The sequence below is a fragment of the Carettochelys insculpta genome, chromosome 7 (assembly GCF_033958435.1).
Source record: "Carettochelys insculpta isolate YL-2023 chromosome 7, ASM3395843v1, whole genome shotgun sequence".
Taxonomy (NCBI): Eukaryota; Metazoa; Chordata; order Testudines; family Carettochelyidae; genus Carettochelys; species Carettochelys insculpta.
Window position 1 is genome coordinate 5547895 of NC_134143.1, and position 18064 is coordinate 5565958.

The window sequence follows — 18064 nt, forward strand, 5'->3', positions numbered from 1 at the left end:
AGTGGCTGGGGCAGTGGGGCTGGCCGGCAGGTCCCAGGAGCCAGGCTTGGTCATTCCACAGGACCCAGCTGTCCAAACACTTGCAAGTGGAAGCCGCTGGCTGGGCAAAATCTGCCTGTGTAAGAAAGAGAGAGGGTGGCAGGAGGGCTGAGGGGAGGGGGAACGGCCCCCTGCCCTAGGCAATGGCTGGGGAACAGGGGGCAGCTACTGCTGCAGGAAGGGCTGGCGGGGAGCAGGTACTTTCCTGATGCGGGGCTCTGAGGAGGGGAAGGGGCTCTGCCCCAGGGGGAGGGTGCTGCAGAATTCCAGGCATTCCCAGGGCTGGCTGGGCGCTGACGGCCTGTTCTCTCTCTTCCAGGTCAGTGAATAATTTCCTGATGACCGGCCCGAAGGTAAGAGAAATCCCTTTGATCTGCGCTTCGGATCCCACCAGCTCTGGGCACCTCCTGCCTTTCCTCTGTCTCCAGCCTCCCCCGGGTGGGCACAGGCCGCCGGACTGACCCTGGGGCGGGACGAGACGAGGCTGCTTGTCCAGTGCCCGTCGCTGGCCTCCAGCCTGCCAGCGAGTGCACTGGCGACCGTCCTGGGGGCAGATCCCAGAGCCATGCCACTGACACTGGTGCTTCGATCTCCTTTGGGACCCAGGCTGCCTGCCTGTTCCCCCAGACCCCCAGCACCTTGCAGTGGAGACGGGCCCGTTTGCTTAGTGTTGCAAGAGAGCTAAGGGACGGCAGGCAAAGCCTGGGGCAGCCAGTCTCTTAGGCTCAGCTCTGCCAGGGCATGGAGGTGCCCAGCTCTGGCTGCGCCACGTGGGAGTTAGGAGCTCGGCTTTGCTCCCCTTGTCTTCAGCAGGCCAAGAAGCAGAGAGCGGGGCTGTGGCCTGGGGGAAGGGCTTTGCATGCTGGCCCCTAAGGCTGGGGTCCTGGGGACACAGGAGTGAGAGCCCGCTGGCCCCGGGCCTCGCAGTGGCATACCGCGAGGGCGTCGCTGGGTGCACGAGGGTCGGAGGATGGCCCTGGGAGCCACGTGGGGAAGGTAATTCCTTTAGTCCAGACCTGTGAGCCAAGCAGGCGCAGACAGGCCAAACCCAAGCCCTGCACGCAGGAGGCGTTCCCACGCCCTTGCACGGCTGTCACGACGAGGCAGAGTCAGGCTTGGCCACCGCCTGAGCGGCGCTGTGCCCGTCGGGTCCCACAGGCGGAGGCTGGCAGCGTGCTGATTGGCAGCTCTGCCACGCTCCGGCTGGCGGCAGCGTGAGTCCCCCCCCCCCGTGGCACGTCACAAGTTACAATAATACCCAGCTCTTTTCGTCTGCAGATCTCGAAGCACGTTACAAAGGAGGTCGGTATCATGATCCCCCATTTCACACGGAGGGAAACCGAGGCACGGGGCGGGGGTGTGGCTTGGTGCAGCTTACATAGCCTCTGGTGGGAATAGGAGCCAGGCTGTCCGAGTCCCTGTGCGGTGCTCTATCCACTAGGCCACATGGCACTAATGGCTGCACATGATGTCAGGCTGTCTTGATAGGTACGTCTACACTGCCACGTTAGCCCAGGGTTCAAGGCTTAGCCCCTTCCAGCCGCACACAGACCGTGCTGAGCAGGGCTGAGACCCAGGCTCCGAGCCTGTGTCAAGTTGGGACCTGGGCCTTAAGCCCTATTGCCAAGCAGTCAGTCACAGCTGGGCTCATGCTATAGGAATCTGCCCAAAGGGTCCCCCAGGCTGACCTCCCGTGTCCTCAGGGCAGCTGAGCGTCCCCCAGGGCTAGGGAGAGGATGGGTCAGGCCAGGGCAGGGCCGTGGACTTGTGACCGCCTCATGCACCAGAGCGCCGCAGCTCAGAGCCCGGGTTTCAGCAATGGCTAACGCAGGACTGTCAAGCCCTGAGCCTGAGGTTGGCAAAGCCGGGGGCTGCTGGCCTGAGCTCTGCCACTCCTGGGCCTCCAGCGCGGGCAGCCAGACCCTGCGGGAAGACCCTTTGCTGGCAGACAGCCGCTCCGGATCCTGGACGCCGGCTGAGACTCCGCGGCTGTCAGAGCAGAGCCAGCGTGGCTGCGCCTCTTGCTGCTGTGCTGGGGAGCTGGGAGAGGCAGCTGCCCTCGCTCCCTTTCCCGGCGCTGGGAAGCAGTCCAGGGACCATCCTGGCCGGTCCTCTGGGCCCGGCCTGCCGCTCAGCTCCTCCCCCAGAGCGCCCTGCGCTGCACACACTCAGCGCCCCACCGTGCCCCGGCAGGGCTCAGGGCATCTCCTCTCGCACCCAGGGCGCCGGGCAGGGCTGTGCTGGCCCAAGGTGCTGCTGAGCTGGGCAGGGCTCCGGGCGAATGGCCAGCAGGGCAATGGCACGGTGCTGGGCTGGGCTGGGTTGGATCCCTGCCCCCAGCAGCTGGCCAGGCCATGGAGGGCTGGAGGCTGGGGGCCCTGGGTGACTGGCTGCCCTCCCGGGCAGGCGTATCTCATCTACTCCAGCAGCGTGGCGGCCGGGGCTCAGAGCGGCATCGAGGAATGCCGGTTCCAGTTTGCGTGGGACCGTTGGAACTGCCCCGAGCGGGCGCTGCAGCTCTCTAGCCACAGCGGGCTGCGCAGCGGTAAGGACGGCTCGGGCGCAGCTCAGCCCTGGCCTGCTTCTCGGGGGAGCCTCGCTTCTTCCCAGCAGCCCTCCCTTCCCACTCGGCACAGCCTGCCCCGGCTGGCAGCTCTGGGACGTGGACCAGATGCCGCCCGCCCAGCAGCATGAGGGCAGGGCAGACCTCGCCTCCTGGGTCCCCAGCTGGCCCAGGACGGGGCTGGGGTGAGCAGATGCTCGGGGCTGGGGCGGTTCTGCCCCGGGAGGTGCTGCACCAAAGCAAGCCCCTGGCAGGAGGTGGCCGGTCCCCCATTGACCCGGCCCAGCCGCCCAAGGCAGGTGCTGGCAGTGGTCCCGGGAGCCCAGAGCCAGGCCCCTGCGCTTCTGCCCAACAGCGAACCGGGAGGCGGCCTTTGTCCACGCCATCAGCTCGGCGGGCGTCATGTACACGCTGACACGCAACTGCAGCCTCGGCGACTTCGACAACTGCGGCTGTGACGACTCCCGCAACGGCCAGCTGGGTGAGACGCGGCTCGGCTGCCGTGCGCGCGCCGGAGGGGGCTGCCAGAGCCTGCCTGCGACACAGCCCCGGCCTGGGCGCCCGGCAGCGCTCTGGGAGTCAACGGCACCAAGCCAGGAGCTAGCTCTGAATTCGTAGCACGGGCCAAGCCTGGGTTAATTCCCCCTCCGCCCATACGTCAGCACCTGCTTCTCTCCTCACGGTGCCTCAGCGAGTCAGGGTCAGAGCCGGGCAGGGTGTCATGTGCGGAGCAGAAATATTATTGTTCTTAAAACTTGGCACTGAGAATGTGCTTTGACGGAGCATCAAGTTCGTGGCAGGTGGGAGTTTTCTGCTCTCCATGGGCAACTTGAACTGACCCTTGGAAAGCCAGAATGCCCGAACTGAAACCAACCTTTCAGGTTTCATCAGAAAACCACAATATGTGCAGTCCAGGTGGCACCACCCCACCTGGGAGCTGTAGTCTGGAAGCATTATGGCCCCCATGCTTCTCTATGGAGCCATAAACCTTGTCTCCCATGATGCTGTGTGACGACCATGATACCTCGGTTCCCCGCCCGGGGTGCAGGGGGGGTGCGCCTGGTGCCATAGGCGATGTAGTCCCACCAGGGAGCCCAGGCTGCAGAGAAGAATGGGCGCCGGACGCCCCTAAATAACAGCTCCCATGAGGCAACGCAGTAGCATTTCAGAATAAAATATTTCAGTTTTTGATTTTTTTTGCTCCACAAACTCAACCTCTTCCATGGAAAAGGTTCTGAGCTGGGGGTCTAGCTCCCTGCCCTCCACGAGGTTGGGCACAGCCCCCGGGATCCACATGGACCCCCACCTCCGGGTGCATTGCCGGGGCGGTTGTTTCCGACTTTGCAGTGCTATTATGGAAGCGCACTTGGAAAAGCCGGCAGGAGAGGGGCCCAGGGAGGGAGTCGCGGTAGAAGCCAGGCTTTTCCCTGGGGTGCCGATGCTCCATGGAGGAACCGTGGGAAGCTGCCACAGATAACCCCCGAGGGTCTGGGAGGCTCGGAGCATGGGCGGAGCTGGGGAGTGGACGGCCTATGAGCCAGTCCGCATTGAGGTGAGAGATGCCTGTCTCTGTGCTGGGTGTCCCAGCAGTGCCCCGGCTGTGGGGAGCCCTTTCCGGTTGCTAAGACCCTGCCCGCCCGACGCGTCTCGTGGTGCTGCATTGCCCGCAGGCCAGCTGATCACGCCAGCCTGGGCACCTCCCCTTCCACGCCAGGCAGCTGCGGCAGTGCAGCGTGCGGTGCATGGGGCCCCGAGCCGGCCACGCTCTCAGGGATGCCCACTCACTTGGGCTTCCCCTGTGAGCACGCCAGGGGCCCAGAGTTACCGCAGGGAGGAGAGAGGAGGGACTGGACTCTCTGTTCTGGGTCCCCGCCCAGGAGCCCCGCAGTCAGCAGCCAGGGGCGGCTGTGTGCCTGGGCCACTTGCAACCACCCTCACTAACACCACCTTTTCCCCAGTCTCCGGGGCTTCGGCTTCTCCCAGGGCCCCCTGCTTCCCTTCAGGGCCGCCTCTCTGCCCCGGTGCCCTCTCCAGGGCCTGCCACAGCCCCAGGCCCATCCCTGGCGCCATCTCCAGCCAGCCGTCCTGGTGAGGGGTCTCCTGAGGCCCTGGGCCTGCTGCCGATCTCCACTGGCAGCTCCCCACCAGCTGGGCCTTGGATCACCCCGTGCTCCCCACCCCCCAGTGCTCACCCCTCTCCAGGCGCAACCAGGGGGTGGCTGCTTCCCTGAGAAGCCCTGGTGCGCCGGTGGGGGCAGCCACGGCACAGGAGAAGGGGCTGACACACAGGGCTCCCAAGGGGGGTGTATTCCCATGAGAAAGTCAGGCACTTAACCAGGAAGAGCAGCTGTGCGTTTTGAGGCTGCATTAAAGCCCGGCTCTGCCCTGGCGCGCGTGACGCTGTGTCCTGGGGGGGCCCGGGGCCTGTGTCCATGCAGGGCCGACAGTTGGGTGTTTGGGCAGCGTTCCCCAGGGGACGTGAGACCCCTCTGCTCCAGAGAGGGGTTGGAAAACGTCACCTCCCACCTGGCCACCTGCTGGGAGCTAGCAGGCAGACTCCGCTGCGAGGCTGTTTGCAGGGCTTTGCTCTCTCCCTCCTGGGCCCCGGCCGCTCTCCCGGGCAAGCGCTCAGCTCCCTCCGGAGCCGGGGGGCCAAACCGGGTGAAAATGGCAGCGGGGGCGGGGCTCAGGGCGAGTGTCCAGGCTGGGTGCACCCTGGGGGTGGCAACCTGCTGTTCCCCTCCCCTGGCAGCAGCCTTTTGCCAAGGGCCCAGGGCTGGCAGGGGCTGCTGCAGGGACTCTCGGCACTGCCCCCTCGTGTCTCCCCACAGGGGGACAAGGCTGGCTGTGGGGCGGCTGCAGCGACAACGTGGGCTTTGGGGAGGCCATTTCCAAGCAGTTTGTGGATGCGCTAGAGACGGGACAGGACGCCCGAGCGGCCATGAACCTGCACAACAACGAAGCTGGCCGGAAGGTGAGCCCCCGCTGGGCGGCAGGTGCCGGGGTGCCCGGGCAGGGCTGCTCCTCGCTGGGATGCCATGGTCCCTGCACCTGTGCTGAGGGCCAGTGCATCTCCAGGCCACCCAGGGCCTCACGCCGGCGGAGTCCAGCCTGGCCAGTGATTGCTGGCCACCTGTGGCTGGGGCTGTTCCAGGGGTAGAGGCGCTGGGTGCCAGGACCCTGCTGCTGGGGCTGTTCTGGGAGGCGGACGTGGCACGTGCCAGGACGAGGCAGGTGTGAAAAGCTGAGGCTCCAGTTCTGCTCATGATCCTGTAATTTAGGAGGCGTCTCCGGCCACAGCTGGGAGGGCCAAACAAGGGCAAATTGCTTCAAACAGGGCAACTTACAGCCCTAGACTGGGGGGGGGGTCCTCCCTAAAAGGCACCAAACCCGTCACACAGAGCATCTTTGCTGCCTCTTTGGCCGGCAAGTAGTCACACAAGCAATTCCCTCGGACGCCCCAGCTCCACTTATGTCGCACCCAGTATCGTTACGCAGATGAGAGGTTATGTAGGTGACTCTCACCAAATCCACACCGGTTCTTCCCGTCCCCAAGGACCAGCCACATTCCCAGGTCAATAAATACTCAGATCTTACCCAAAGCGCATGCTGGGCCAGTCCTTTAGAAGCTGACATCTAAAGCTTTGTTAACAAAAGGGAAGAAGGACTAGGGCGAGAGTAAATTGTTAAAGCAACCACTGAGCCACATCAGTCACAAAGTTCCTGGTGCAGGCTGGCAGCAGGTGGAGTCGGCTGCCCTCTAATGTCTTTGGAGCACCTCCTCTGTTAGGCCAGGCCAGCCATCCTTCCGGGCTTAGTTCATAGCTGAGATGCTCTGGGAGTGATGAGCTGGGTTGAAGACCAATTACTGCAGCCTGGAGCTTGCAGACGAAATGGAAGAGCTTCAGGGTCCCCTTTTCACCCTTGCCCAAGTGGGGGGAAACCCACTGTCCCAGCAATGCCCCAGGGCTGGAGCCTCGTGACTGAAGTCGGGTGAGGCTGGAGGTGCTGGTACCACCAGCTGTCCCTAGGCACCTCCCAGCTCCTGGCAGCTCTCTCCCTGCACAGGCCTTGTTTGACATGGGAGAACCCATGGGTGAGATCCCGCCCCGCTGTGGTCATTGGCAGAGCTCCCCCAGGCGGCCGGCAGGTCACCGTCGGCCTGTGCCTGTCAGGGACCCGTCAGGTGCTGCTACGTCGCGACGGATGAGGGGAGCTGGGGGGGTTGCCCTTCATAATGTCAATGGCAGATGTGCCTCCGAAAGGTGTTGGCGGGGGGGGATGGTGCCACTTGGCAGCTGCCCCTCCCCCTGCTAACAGGGGTGTGACCCCCCCCCCACTCGCCTGTGTCCACACCAGGCCACTTCCCCCACAAACAGGGGTGTGACCCCCCCCACTCGCCTGTGTCCACACCGGGCCACCTCCCCCACAAACAGGGGTGTGACCCCCCCCCACTCGCCTGTGTCCACACCAGGCCACTTCCCCCACAAACAGGGGTGTGACCCCCCCCACTCGCCTGTGTCCACACCGGGCCACCTCCCCCATGAACAGGGGTGTGACCCCCCCCACTCACCTGTGTCCACACCGGGGGGGCTGGGAAGTGACTTGTCCCTGGCTGGTTAAACTGCGGCGAGCGACGTGCTTTCCGTCAGGCTGCGCTCCAGCCAGGCCAGTTCAGCAACTGGTGTCCCTGGGATCAAGGCGCAGGCAGCGCTGCAGGCTGGGGCGAAGGGCGCTGCTGGGAGCCTGATCCTGGCGCTTTGGCAGCCTGGGCACAGCCCCGTGCTCACTCGGCGCTCTGAGGGGCTGGGCCCAGGGTGCTGCGGGCACTGCGAGCTCCCTGTTCTGGAGCTGTGCTGGGGTGGGGGGAAGCAGGAGGGGCGGCTCCTTGCGGGGAGCACAAGCGCCATGTCGGAGCCACGTCCCCTGGGCCTCCGCCGGGACAGTCACGTACCGGAGCCCAGCCTGGGCGAGAGGGGCAGGGTGGGGGCGCGTAAGCCTGGCTGGGGCCTCGGGGTGCTGCAGAACCCACTCGCTGGAGCTGGAGGGAACCCAGCCCAGGCCAGCACCAGCCGCCGGCTGCAGCAAGGGCTGGACTGCACCACCATGGGCAGCAGCCCCCGCCCCTGCCACAGCCACAACCTGCACCCGGCAACCCCCGCACCCGGCACCCCCCCCGCACATGGTACACACACACACCCCAGCACCCCTACCCCACCCCAGCACCCCCCCCCACTGCTTTCGGATGCTGGGAGGACACACAGGGGTCTGTGGGCGCATCAGGCAGGGTGTTGCGCCTCGCGTTTACCCGGGCAGCGCCCGGCCCTGCAGCGCGCTGCTGGCAGCTGGCACTGGGGGAGGTGGCTCGGGGAGGGGGTGATGCCCCAGCAGCGCGGCATCCGGCTGACAGGCTGGCCCCTCTGTCTGTCTCGCAGGCGGTGAAGGGGACCATGAAGCGGACCTGCAAGTGCCATGGGGTGTCGGGCAGCTGCACCACCCAGACCTGCTGGCTGCAGCTGCCCGAGTTCCGGGAGGTGGGCTCCTACCTGAAGGAGAAGTACCACAAGGCCCTGAAGGTGGATCTGCTGCAGGGGGCCGGCAACAGCGCAGCCAGCCGGGGGGCCATCGCCGAGACCTTCAGCTCCATCTCCAAGAAGGAGCTGGTCCACCTGGAGGACTCCCCCGACTACTGCCTGGAGAACAAGACGCTGGGGCTGCTGGGCACCGAGGGCCGGGAGTGCCTGAAGCGGGGCCAGGCGCTGAGCCGCTGGGAGAAGCGGAGCTGCCGGCGGCTGTGCGGGGACTGCGGCCTGGCCGTGGAGGAGAGACGGGCCGAGATGGTCTCCAGCTGCAACTGCAAGTTCCACTGGTGCTGCGCCGTGCGCTGTGAGCAGTGCCGCAAGCGGGTCACCAAGTACTTCTGCGTCCGCAAGGAGCGCCGGGGCCAGGGCGGGGGGGCCACCCGCAAGCTGCAGCGGAGACCCTGAGGCCCTCCCCCGGCCGCTGTCCCGCCCGGTGCCGGTGGGGTCCCAAGCGCAGCCGGGAGGATGCCTCTGCTCCGGGTGCTGAGCTGCCCGCAGGGCCTTGTCTGCACTGGGAAGGGCCGCGGTGGCCCAAACATGCCCAGCGTCGACAAAGCCGGCTGGGACCTGGGCCACTGCCTGTGGCCTGCTGCAGGGCAGGGTGATCCAACAACGCCGCAGTGTGCCCCCGCTGCAGGCAGACACTGTGGGTCTGGCCTGGGTTTGGACTGGGCGCGGGGAGCCTGGCGCCCAAGCTGGTCGGACGCGCCCCTGGCTCCGAGGCTAGAGCCGGCGGTTTTGGACACCGCAGGCCCCAGGCAGGGCCGGGACCTGGGGCCCTGCGGCTGGCCAGGCAGTGCCCACCAGCACCACACAGCCCGCCCTGGGCCACACTGGGCTGCACACAGGCTGGCGAGCAGCCCTCTGGCGAGAGAGTGCCAGCCTCGGCTCTGCCCCGTCCCGCACCGAGCCGCGGCTCACAGTGCCCAGGCCTGGCAAGCTGGGGCCATGGCACCTGCCTGATCAGTCGCTGCCTGACGGCGGCCAGCCAGCACCCCGTGACTTGTGCGCTCACGCTCACACTGCGGCTGCCTGGCCAGGACACGGGGTCCCCCCCGCTCCGATGGCGTGTCCTCCCGCCTGCTCCTTCCCCAGGCTCTCCACGGGGGGCTGAGCAGACACGGGCCCACTCCCCAGCTGCCCTGCCCCAGGCTCAGACCCCTCGGGCCGCGTGGCAGGGGTGTAAATAGGACAGCTGAGCACTTTGATGTTTAATTTATTGCACAGTGACGGATGTGTACAGCACTATTTGCCTTGACACTGATTGTACACAGCGTCGAGACCTGGCGGCCGCGGCTCCGCTCCTCGCCAGGGGTGAGCTGGGCTGGCAGCCGCAGGACATGGGCGGTCAGTGCCCTGGCACCGTGAGGGAATGCTTCCACCCCCCCCACCCAGGGGCACCGGACCCGTGAGATCGCATGGAGCCTGAACTGGGCGCATGACTGGCCGGCACCCACTCCTATAGCCACTGTGTGTAAACCGAGAGTCAATGCAATAAAGCAGTAGCCGAGTGCTTGCAGAAGGCGGCTGAGACTAAGTGGCTGGGATCGTTTGTGGCCCGAGCACTGGGTGATTGCAGCGCTGGAGAGCGAAGTCCCCGGCCTGGCCCTGCACAGGGCATAACCTGATGTCACAGAAGGTGGGGTCCCCAGGCCCTGCCCCCCCACCTGCAGGCAGGCATCTCTCACTCAGCAGGGAGGGGATAACCTGATGTCACAGAAGGTGGGGTCCCCAGGCCCTGCCCCCCCACCTGCAGGCAGGCATCTCTCACTCAGCAGGGAGGGGATAACCTGATGTCACAGAAGGTGGGGTCCCCAGCCCCCCCCACCCGCAGGCAGGCGTCTCTCACTCAGCAGGGAGGGGATAACCTGATGTCACAGAAGGTGGGGTCCCCAGCCCCCCCCCACCCGCAGGCAGGCGTCTCTCACTCAGCAGGAAGGGGATAACCTGATGTCACAGAAGGTGGGGTCCCCAGCCCCCCCGCCACCCGCAGGCAGGCATCTCTCACTCAGCAGGGAGGGGATAACCTGATGTCACAGAAGGTGGGGTCCCCAGCCCCCCCCACCCGCAGGCAGGCGTCTCTCACTCAGCAGGGAGGGGATAACCTGATGTCACAGAAGGTGGGGTCCCCAGCCCCCCCCCACCCGCAGGCAGGCGTCTCTCACTCAGCAGGAAGGGGATAACCTGATGTCACAGAAGGTGGGGTCCCCAGCCCCCCCGCCACCCGCAGGCAGGCATCTCTCACTCAGCAGGGAGGGGATAACCTGATGTCACAGAAGGTGGGGTCCCCAGGCCCTGCTCCCCACCCGCAGGCAGGCGTCTCTCACTCAGCAGGAGGGGATAACCTGATGTCACAGAAGGTGGGGTCCCCAGGCCCTGCTCCCCACCCGCAGGCAGGCACCTCTCAGTCAGCAGGGAGGGGATAACCTGATGTCACAGAAGGTGGGGTCCCCAGGCCCTGCTCCCCACCCCCAGGCAGGCACCTCTCACTCAGCAGGGAGAGCAGAAGGTTTATTCAGAGACAGGGACGCAGCGTAGAACAGACTGGTCAGCACAGGAACCAGAAGCTGTCAGTACCATCCACCTTGGGGAGAGGGGCCCAGAGGGGTCCCCGAGGCGGGCCCTGGTCCCCTTCCTCCCTCTCCAGCCAGACCAGCCTGCCCCACCCAACTGCCCAGCTCCAATTCTAACCAGCCAGGCCCCTCCTCCCGCCTCTGTCCTGTTTCCCAGGGAGCAGAGGGGTCACCTGGCTGTGGAGGTCACAAAGAGCCTGGAGGCCGTTAGGTGGGTGTGAGAACCCATCACACGGAAACTCCCCTCGCTACCACATACGGATGCTGTGCTTAGGGAAACGGAGGCACCCAGCTCTCGTTACTCCAGGCTGGTGGGAAACACACGCAACCTAGCCCGGGGAATCAAACCCTCCCCCCGACACTTGAGCAGGCCGGCTTTGGCTGTACTGCTGCAGCCCTGGCTGGAGAGGGTGAGAAAACTCCATGGCCCACACAGGCCGTGACCACTCTTGTCACGAGGCCAGCCACGGGGATAGCCTGGAGCTGGACTGAGGCCTGACAACTCATTTCACACGTGGGAGCCATTGGGCAGCTCTCCGGGAGTCGAGACACTTCCTCGCTGCCTTGCCCTTGGCCCTCTGGCCCAGACCAGGGTCCTCCACTTGGTGTGTGTGTGGGGCGGGGGCGGGTGGTGGGGGGGCTTAGTGTCCAGGGCTGGTGACATGGCTTGTGGGAGGGCAACTACCAAGGGATTGAAGCCAGGCCCTCCCGTCAGGTGGGCTCCTGGCTGTCTCCTTTGCTCCTATGGCTGCCCAGTGCGGGCTGCAGGCTGGCCCTGGGCAGAGCTTACCCCCGGCCAGGAAGTGGTCCCTGGTGGCATAGGGCAGACCAGCCATGGCCCCCGCTGGGGGCAGCAGCCCTGTCTGCACCAGGGGAGGGCGCAGTGCAGCTCCCTGATCAGCAGCCCCGCTCGTTAGCCCAACAGCAGCCGCTACGTCGGCTCGGCCCAGCCTGAGCGCTCAGCCAGCCAGGGTGCTCCCAGGCCAGCTGTGGCGTCAATGCACAGGGCCAGGCTGTGCCGTCTGGGACCTTGCTGCCGAGGCTGCACCTGCAGGGCAGCGATGAGCAGCGCCCGACCCAGGGGCGACTGGGCTGGCCCCAGCTGTCACCGCCCAGCAGCTCACGCTGCCCGTCTCCCACTCAGCTGGGAAGAGATCACATGGCTGCAGCCCTCCCTTGGCCCCCGGGCCAGCATGGTCTCTGGGGCAGGGGGAACCAGCTGGCAGGTCCTGGCTCTGCCCATGGGGCAAAGCCACCTAGGTGGGCCTGCGGCCACGGCGTACCCAGGCGGCCTGGGATGCTGCAGCCCTCATCAGCACAGCCCCAGAGCTGGTGCCACAAGGCAGAGGGCTCCTGGCTCAGCCACAGACTTCTCCCACACCCCTCCTTCGTGGGCAGGGGCCCTGCCTGCACCTCTGCCGCCGAACCCGCCTTGAAGAGGGCCCCAGCAGCGCACCTGTGGCCTGCAGCGAGCCTGGGGCTGGAGTGGACAGGCGGCTGGGCTGAAATGAGCTGTGCCGACCGCATGGCTCCGGCTCTCGGACCCGGAGGGTGGGGAAGGCACAGGAGCTGCAAGCTAAGAGCTGTTTGCACTCTGCCCCGGCCCCGTGCTCGCTGTTGTGCTGCACCGTTGCCTCCGGAGGTGGCGGTGGAGTCCGAGTGGCTGGCAGGGGGGCTGCAAGACCCAGAGGGCTGCTCGCCCGGCCAGGACTCTCGCTTCGTTCAGGGCCCTGGGGGGCCGCCCCCCTCTGCCTTGGAATGCGCCAAGGCCTTAGCTGTGGGGACCAGGCCCCTCTTTCATGGGCCCCATTATTCCTCGCACAATCAGAGCTGCCAGTGCCAGCCATTCAGCAGAGATCCCCCCACCCCGCTGGCAGTGCGGTGCTCCCGCCCTGCCGAGGCCAGGCCAGCAGCCCGCTGGGAGCACCACAACTGGGGGTCCGGTCCCGCCACCCGCACCTTCCATGCTGGCAGCTGCACAGGGCACTGACCCCCGCAGCAGGCCGGGGCGAGCTGGGCCCCAGGAGCCCCCGGGCAGGGCTGCGGCCCATTGTGCCGCAGGATTGGAAGTTTCCCTGGCTTCACTGCGCGCTAATGAAGGCGCATTCCAGCGAGGAGAAATATTTACATTCGGCTTCCCAGGTGGCCACCTCTGCCCAGCTGACACACAAACATCTGCCTTCCCCGCCCAGGCTGTGAGCGGGCCGGCACAGACGGGAACCCGGGGCTAATAACGCGCCCAGCCAGCCCCTCGCCTGCGGTCAATGGAAACCCCATTTCACATGCTAATCCTCGCGGCCTCCACACAACACCTTTTCCGAAAGTGTTTGGGAAAAGTCCTTGTGGTGCGTTTTCAACTCCCCGCCGGGCGGATTCCTTCTTGTCTTAGGCCGCGGCCTCTGTGTGGGTCTCTCGCTCCAGCCGGGCTGCTTACAAAAAATTTCAACAAAGACTTTGGAGTTCATCAGCCTCCCACTGAAATTCACAGCTGCTGAACAAACTAATCCCCTCTCCAGGCTTTTCTTCCTTTCAATGGGTTCTTGGCTTCAAAGACACTTTGGGAAAGGACTTTGCAAGGACTCACACTGCTCCCTCAATAGAAGTTAGTGCAAGTATTATCCTGCAAGCAAGTGGCTTTACAAACAAATACTGCCTAACAATCTCGCCCCTGCCACCTCCGCTGGGCGCACACACACAAGCCTCGCTGGCAGACACAGGCTGCGCTACGGCAGGATTAGCACGTTCCAGGCCTTTGGGGCTCACACGTGGGCCCCGCTCCTTGGGAAGGCAGGCGTCCGGCTTTTGGCGTGAAACACGCACAACCTGTGTGCGGACACTGTCCAACAGGCCACCGAGCAAGGGCCACGAGTGGAAACGTGCAGACAGGTTGGTGCAAACACATGGCCTCTGCCAACCCCCCGGGCCATGGGGAAGATTGTTAGAGGCTGTGCTGCCCAGTGGCAACACCTTACATTTATCTTTATTAAACTTCATCCTGTTTACTTCAGACCATTTCTCCAATTTATCTAGATCATTCTGAATTATGACCCTATCCTCCAAGGTAGTTGCAACCCCTCCCAGCTTGGTATCATCTGCAAACTTAATAAGCGTACTTTCTATGCCAATATCCAAATCATTAATGACGATATTGAACAGAACTGGTCCCAAAACAGACCCCTGCGGAACCCCACTTGTTATGCTTTTCCAGCAGGATTGAGCACCATTAACAATAAGTCACTTAATGGCTAGTTGCCGCCTTTTCCCATCTGTCAACAGGAAGAGTGAGGTACAAGCCCTGGGCGTGCCAGCAGGGAAGGGCCAGGTGCTAGATTATTAGTGCGAGGAGCTAAGAACTGCCCCCAGCTGGCAGAGCCTTGTCAGGAGGGTTAGTTCAGAGTGCCCTGTTGGAGGGGTTAGCTGTGGACTGCCCCTGACAGACGTAGCGACAGTCTAGATTTCTATACACAATGCTTCCGCAACCATGCACAGACTGAAATTACATGCAGACACCACCAAATGAGACACAATCTCAACCGTGCCGAACACTGTGCTGTCCAGAACAAGAAGTCCAGCTGCTGAAATTTCAAAAATCAGATGGAGAGAGAAATCTCTGAGCTGCAATTTATTTGCAAATTTGACTCCATTAACCATGGATTAAACAGAGACTGGGAGTGGCTGGCAACTTACAAAAGCAGCTTCTCTGCCCTAAGTGCCAATATCTCCCCATTAGACTCTGACAAAGGCTCACATCCCCCTGTTAGACCTGACTTGTTTTTTGCTCTTTTGATAAGTATTGTTGATACTGGGCCATTTCCACCTTGCTGAATAGACCTTGTCAGCTCTGGCCATCCCTCTTACTGGGACCCCACTCTTTAAATACCCCATGGAACACCCCCCCCCCACTCATGCATCTGATGAAGCAGGTCTTTGCTCACGAAAGCTGATGCTCCAAAATGTGTTAGTCTATAAGATGCCACGGGACTTCTTGTTGTTCTCAAAGCTACAGACTAACCCGGCCACCTCTCTGATGCTGTGCTGTCCAGCGTCTCAAAAATAACTTGGACATTATAATCAAACCAGCTGACAAAGGGGGTGCTGTTGTCATCATGAATAAGTCAGACTATGAACAGGAGGCAGGCAGACAACTCTCCAACACCACATTTTACAGACCTCTCTCCACGGATCCCACTTTGGAATTCCAAAAGAAACTACACCATCTACTTAAGGAACTCCCTGCCTCTACTCGAGACCAAATTCACTCAGACTCACCATCTGAGCCCCGACCTGGATTATGCTATTTACTGCCTAAAATCCACGAACCTGGAGACGCCGGACGCTCTAGCATTTCAGATATTGGCACCTTCACTACCGGACTGTCCAGCTATGTAGACTCCCTCCTCAAAACCTACACCACCAGCACTCCCAGCTGTCTCCGAGATACCACCATCTTCCTGAGGAAATTACAAAACATTGGAAACCTTCCTGACAATTCCATCCTTGCCACCATGGATGTAGAGATTCTCTACACCAATATTGCACATGAAGGTGAAGTACAAACGATCAGGAATACCATCCCGGATGTTACCACAGCAAGTCTGGTGGCTGACCTACGTAACTTTGTTCTCACCCACAAGCATTTCTGATTTGGGGACAATTTATAGCTCCAGATTAGCGGCACTCCTACGGGCACCCGCATGGCCCCACACTGTGCTAACATTTTTATGGCTGACTTAGAACAACAATCCCTCAGCTCTCGTCCTGTTACCCCTCATTTACTTATGCTACAGTGATGACACCTTTATCATTTGGACCCACAGTAAAGAGACTCTGGAAGAATTCCACAGAGATTTTAACAACCTGCATCCTACCATCAATCTCAGCCTTGACTATTCCACATGAGAAATACATTTCCTGGACACCACAGTACAAATCACCAATGGCCACATCAACATCCCCCTCTACCAGAAAACCACTGACTGCTACACTTACCTACGTGCCTCCAGCTTCCATCCAGCTCACACCACACGATCCATCGTTTACAGTCAAGCCCTTAGACACAATCGCATCTGCTCTGATCCTAACGACAGAGACCAAAATCTGCAAGATCTCTACCAAATATTCATAAAACTGAATTACCCACCAGGAGAAGTCAAAAAAAATTGACAGGGCCAGACGAATACCCACAAACCAGCTACTTCAAGATGGGCCCCAGAAGATCAACAACACCACTTGTCATCACCTGCAGCCCACAACTCAAACCCCTGCAACACGTCGTTAAAAATCTACAGCGTGCTCTGGATTGGGATGCTACACTCCAGAAGGCCCTAGGCGACAGGCCTGCCCTCTCCTCTAGACAACCTCCTGACCTCAGAAAGATTCTCACCAGCAATCCCAGGCTACACCGCAGTAATACGAATCCTGGAACTTTTCCTTGCAACAAATCCCGCTGCCAATTTTGTCTACATATTTATTCTGGGGATACCATCACTGGACCTACGCATGTTAGTTACAAGACCAAAGGCACATTCTCATGCACTTCCAGCAACATTTTATCTGCTATTATGTGCCAACAATGTCTTGCCCCTACGTACATTGGACAGACTGCGCAAAACCTTCACCAAAGCATAAATGGCCACAGAGCAGACATCAAGAAACTCAATACACATAAGCCGGTCAGTGAACACTTCAGTGCAGTGGTCCATTCTGTTAAAGACCTGAGACTCTCTTTCCTGCATCACAGAGAATTTAACAACAGATTAGAGCGAGAGATTTGTGAGCTAGAGTTCATATTCAAATGTGACACCCTAGCGTGGTACAAACAGAGACATCAAGGCACCTCACCCATTACAAGGGCTGCTACCCTTCCTTTGCTGACGGGGCAATTAACATCCCCACCCCCGCCCCTCACCCCCTTCCTTCAATCCTATTTGAGTTGTCAGTTTTGATTGCCATTAGGTCCTCTGTACGTATGTGTCCGTCTGTATTGCAAATGAGGTTGATCTGATGAGGTGGGTCTGTCTCAGGGAAGCTCGTCACTGAATAAATCATTTTGTTAGTCCTTAAAGTGCTACATTTCTGCTGCTTTGCTTTGTTGGAGGGAGAGGTGAGTTTGGAGGGCCTGGCAGGAGGGGTTAGTTTAGAGAGCCTAGCTGGTCGGCTTTGTTCAGAGCTCCTTGGCGGGAGGGGTTCATTCAGAGCGCCTTGATGGGAGGGTTAGTTTGGGGAGCTTAGAGGAAAGGGTTAGTGGGGAGCACCCTGGTGAGAGGGGTTTGCTTGGATAGTCTCGGCAAGAGGCTCAGGGGGTTAGCTCGGGGCGCCTGGGCGGGAGGGTGAGTTGGAAGAGCCTCGGCCATTACACTAGGATCCCCGGGTAGAAAGGACACAAAGCAAGATTAACATCGGGGGGAATCCTGGCCGCCGAGAGCCCTGGGCTGTGGCACAGCCTCCCCAGGGAAGGCCGTGGATGTAGCCCCGTAAGTCAAACTGCTCAGCAAGTTTGGCTGTGGGCTGGGGGGGTGCCCCACCCTGGCTCCCGGGGCTGGCTGGAGAAGCCTGGAGCATCCCTCTTCCCAGCTGGGCAAGCCCCAGCATCTGGTATTGGCATTTCATACTTTGTGTTCCCTTGCCCTAGGGCGTCTGAGCCAAGGTGGCAGCTGCCCTGCTACTTGCACGGAAGGAGGAGCCAGAGCCTGGGTGCCCAGGGGACTCTGCGTACCCTCAGGGACAGGGGCCTGCTCTGCAGGGTCCTGCTCAGCCAGCTAAAGGCTGGGAAAAAGCTCTTTTCCGGCTGGCTCAGGCACGTGCTGACAGAGGGACTAAGTAACTTGCCCAGGGGCACCAGGGCCACTGGTGGCAGAGTGAGGAATGACACTGATCTCCTGGGTGCCAATCCCTGCCCTCTGCCCCAGGCAGGGCTTTTCTCTAGTGCCGGGGGCACAGGGCGTGGCTCACACCAGCCCCAGGCACCTTACCAAAGGAAATGCAGGTTGCAAACGACTCCTGCTCTTTCCCTCTTTCGGCTCCGGCTAGGGCCCCAGGGAGGCGCAGAGGGGTGGGGTGCAGCCCTGGTGTGAGCCTCCCTGGGTTCCAGGCCTTGCCCTTCTGTGAACCCTTCTACGCGCCCGGGGACTGGGACCGGGACCAGCTTTGCAGGAGGAGCAGTCTCCACTGTACAGACACTTTTCCGGCTCTGCTGTTCAGGAGCAACGTCTGAACTCTAGTTCCCAAGGCGGGAGAGGCAGCTGGTATGGCCAGGGCCACAGCTGGGGTGGAGTATTCAGCTGCCCTCACTCCCCTTACCCTCAGCG

The 18064-nt window shown here is 62.0% G+C and overlaps 1 protein-coding gene across 1 annotated transcript; it reads left to right on the top strand.

Annotated features, from left to right (window-relative positions):
- Nucleotides 1-356: 356 nt before the first annotated feature.
- Nucleotides 357-8589, top strand: WNT8B (Wnt family member 8B). The gene is made up of 5 exons (XM_074999446.1): nt 357-392; nt 2446-2584; nt 2958-3083; nt 5434-5576; nt 8038-8589. The coding sequence occupies exons 1-5, from the start codon at nt 378-380 to the stop codon at nt 8587-8589; spliced, it is 975 nt and encodes a 324-aa protein (XP_074855547.1). The 5' UTR covers nt 357-377.
- The last annotated feature ends 9475 nt before the right edge of the window (nt 8590-18064 follow it).

Bases quoted from the DNA above. Each gene is read 5' to 3' on its own strand.
- WNT8B (XM_074999446.1), top strand. The intron at 3,084-5,433 runs GTGAGACGCGGC...GTCTCCCCACAG, and splicing joins CTCCCGCAACGGCCAGCTGG to GGGGACAAGGCTGGCTGTGG. The intron at 5,577-8,037 runs GTGAGCCCCCGC...TCTGTCTCGCAG, and splicing joins ACAACGAAGCTGGCCGGAAG to GCGGTGAAGGGGACCATGAA.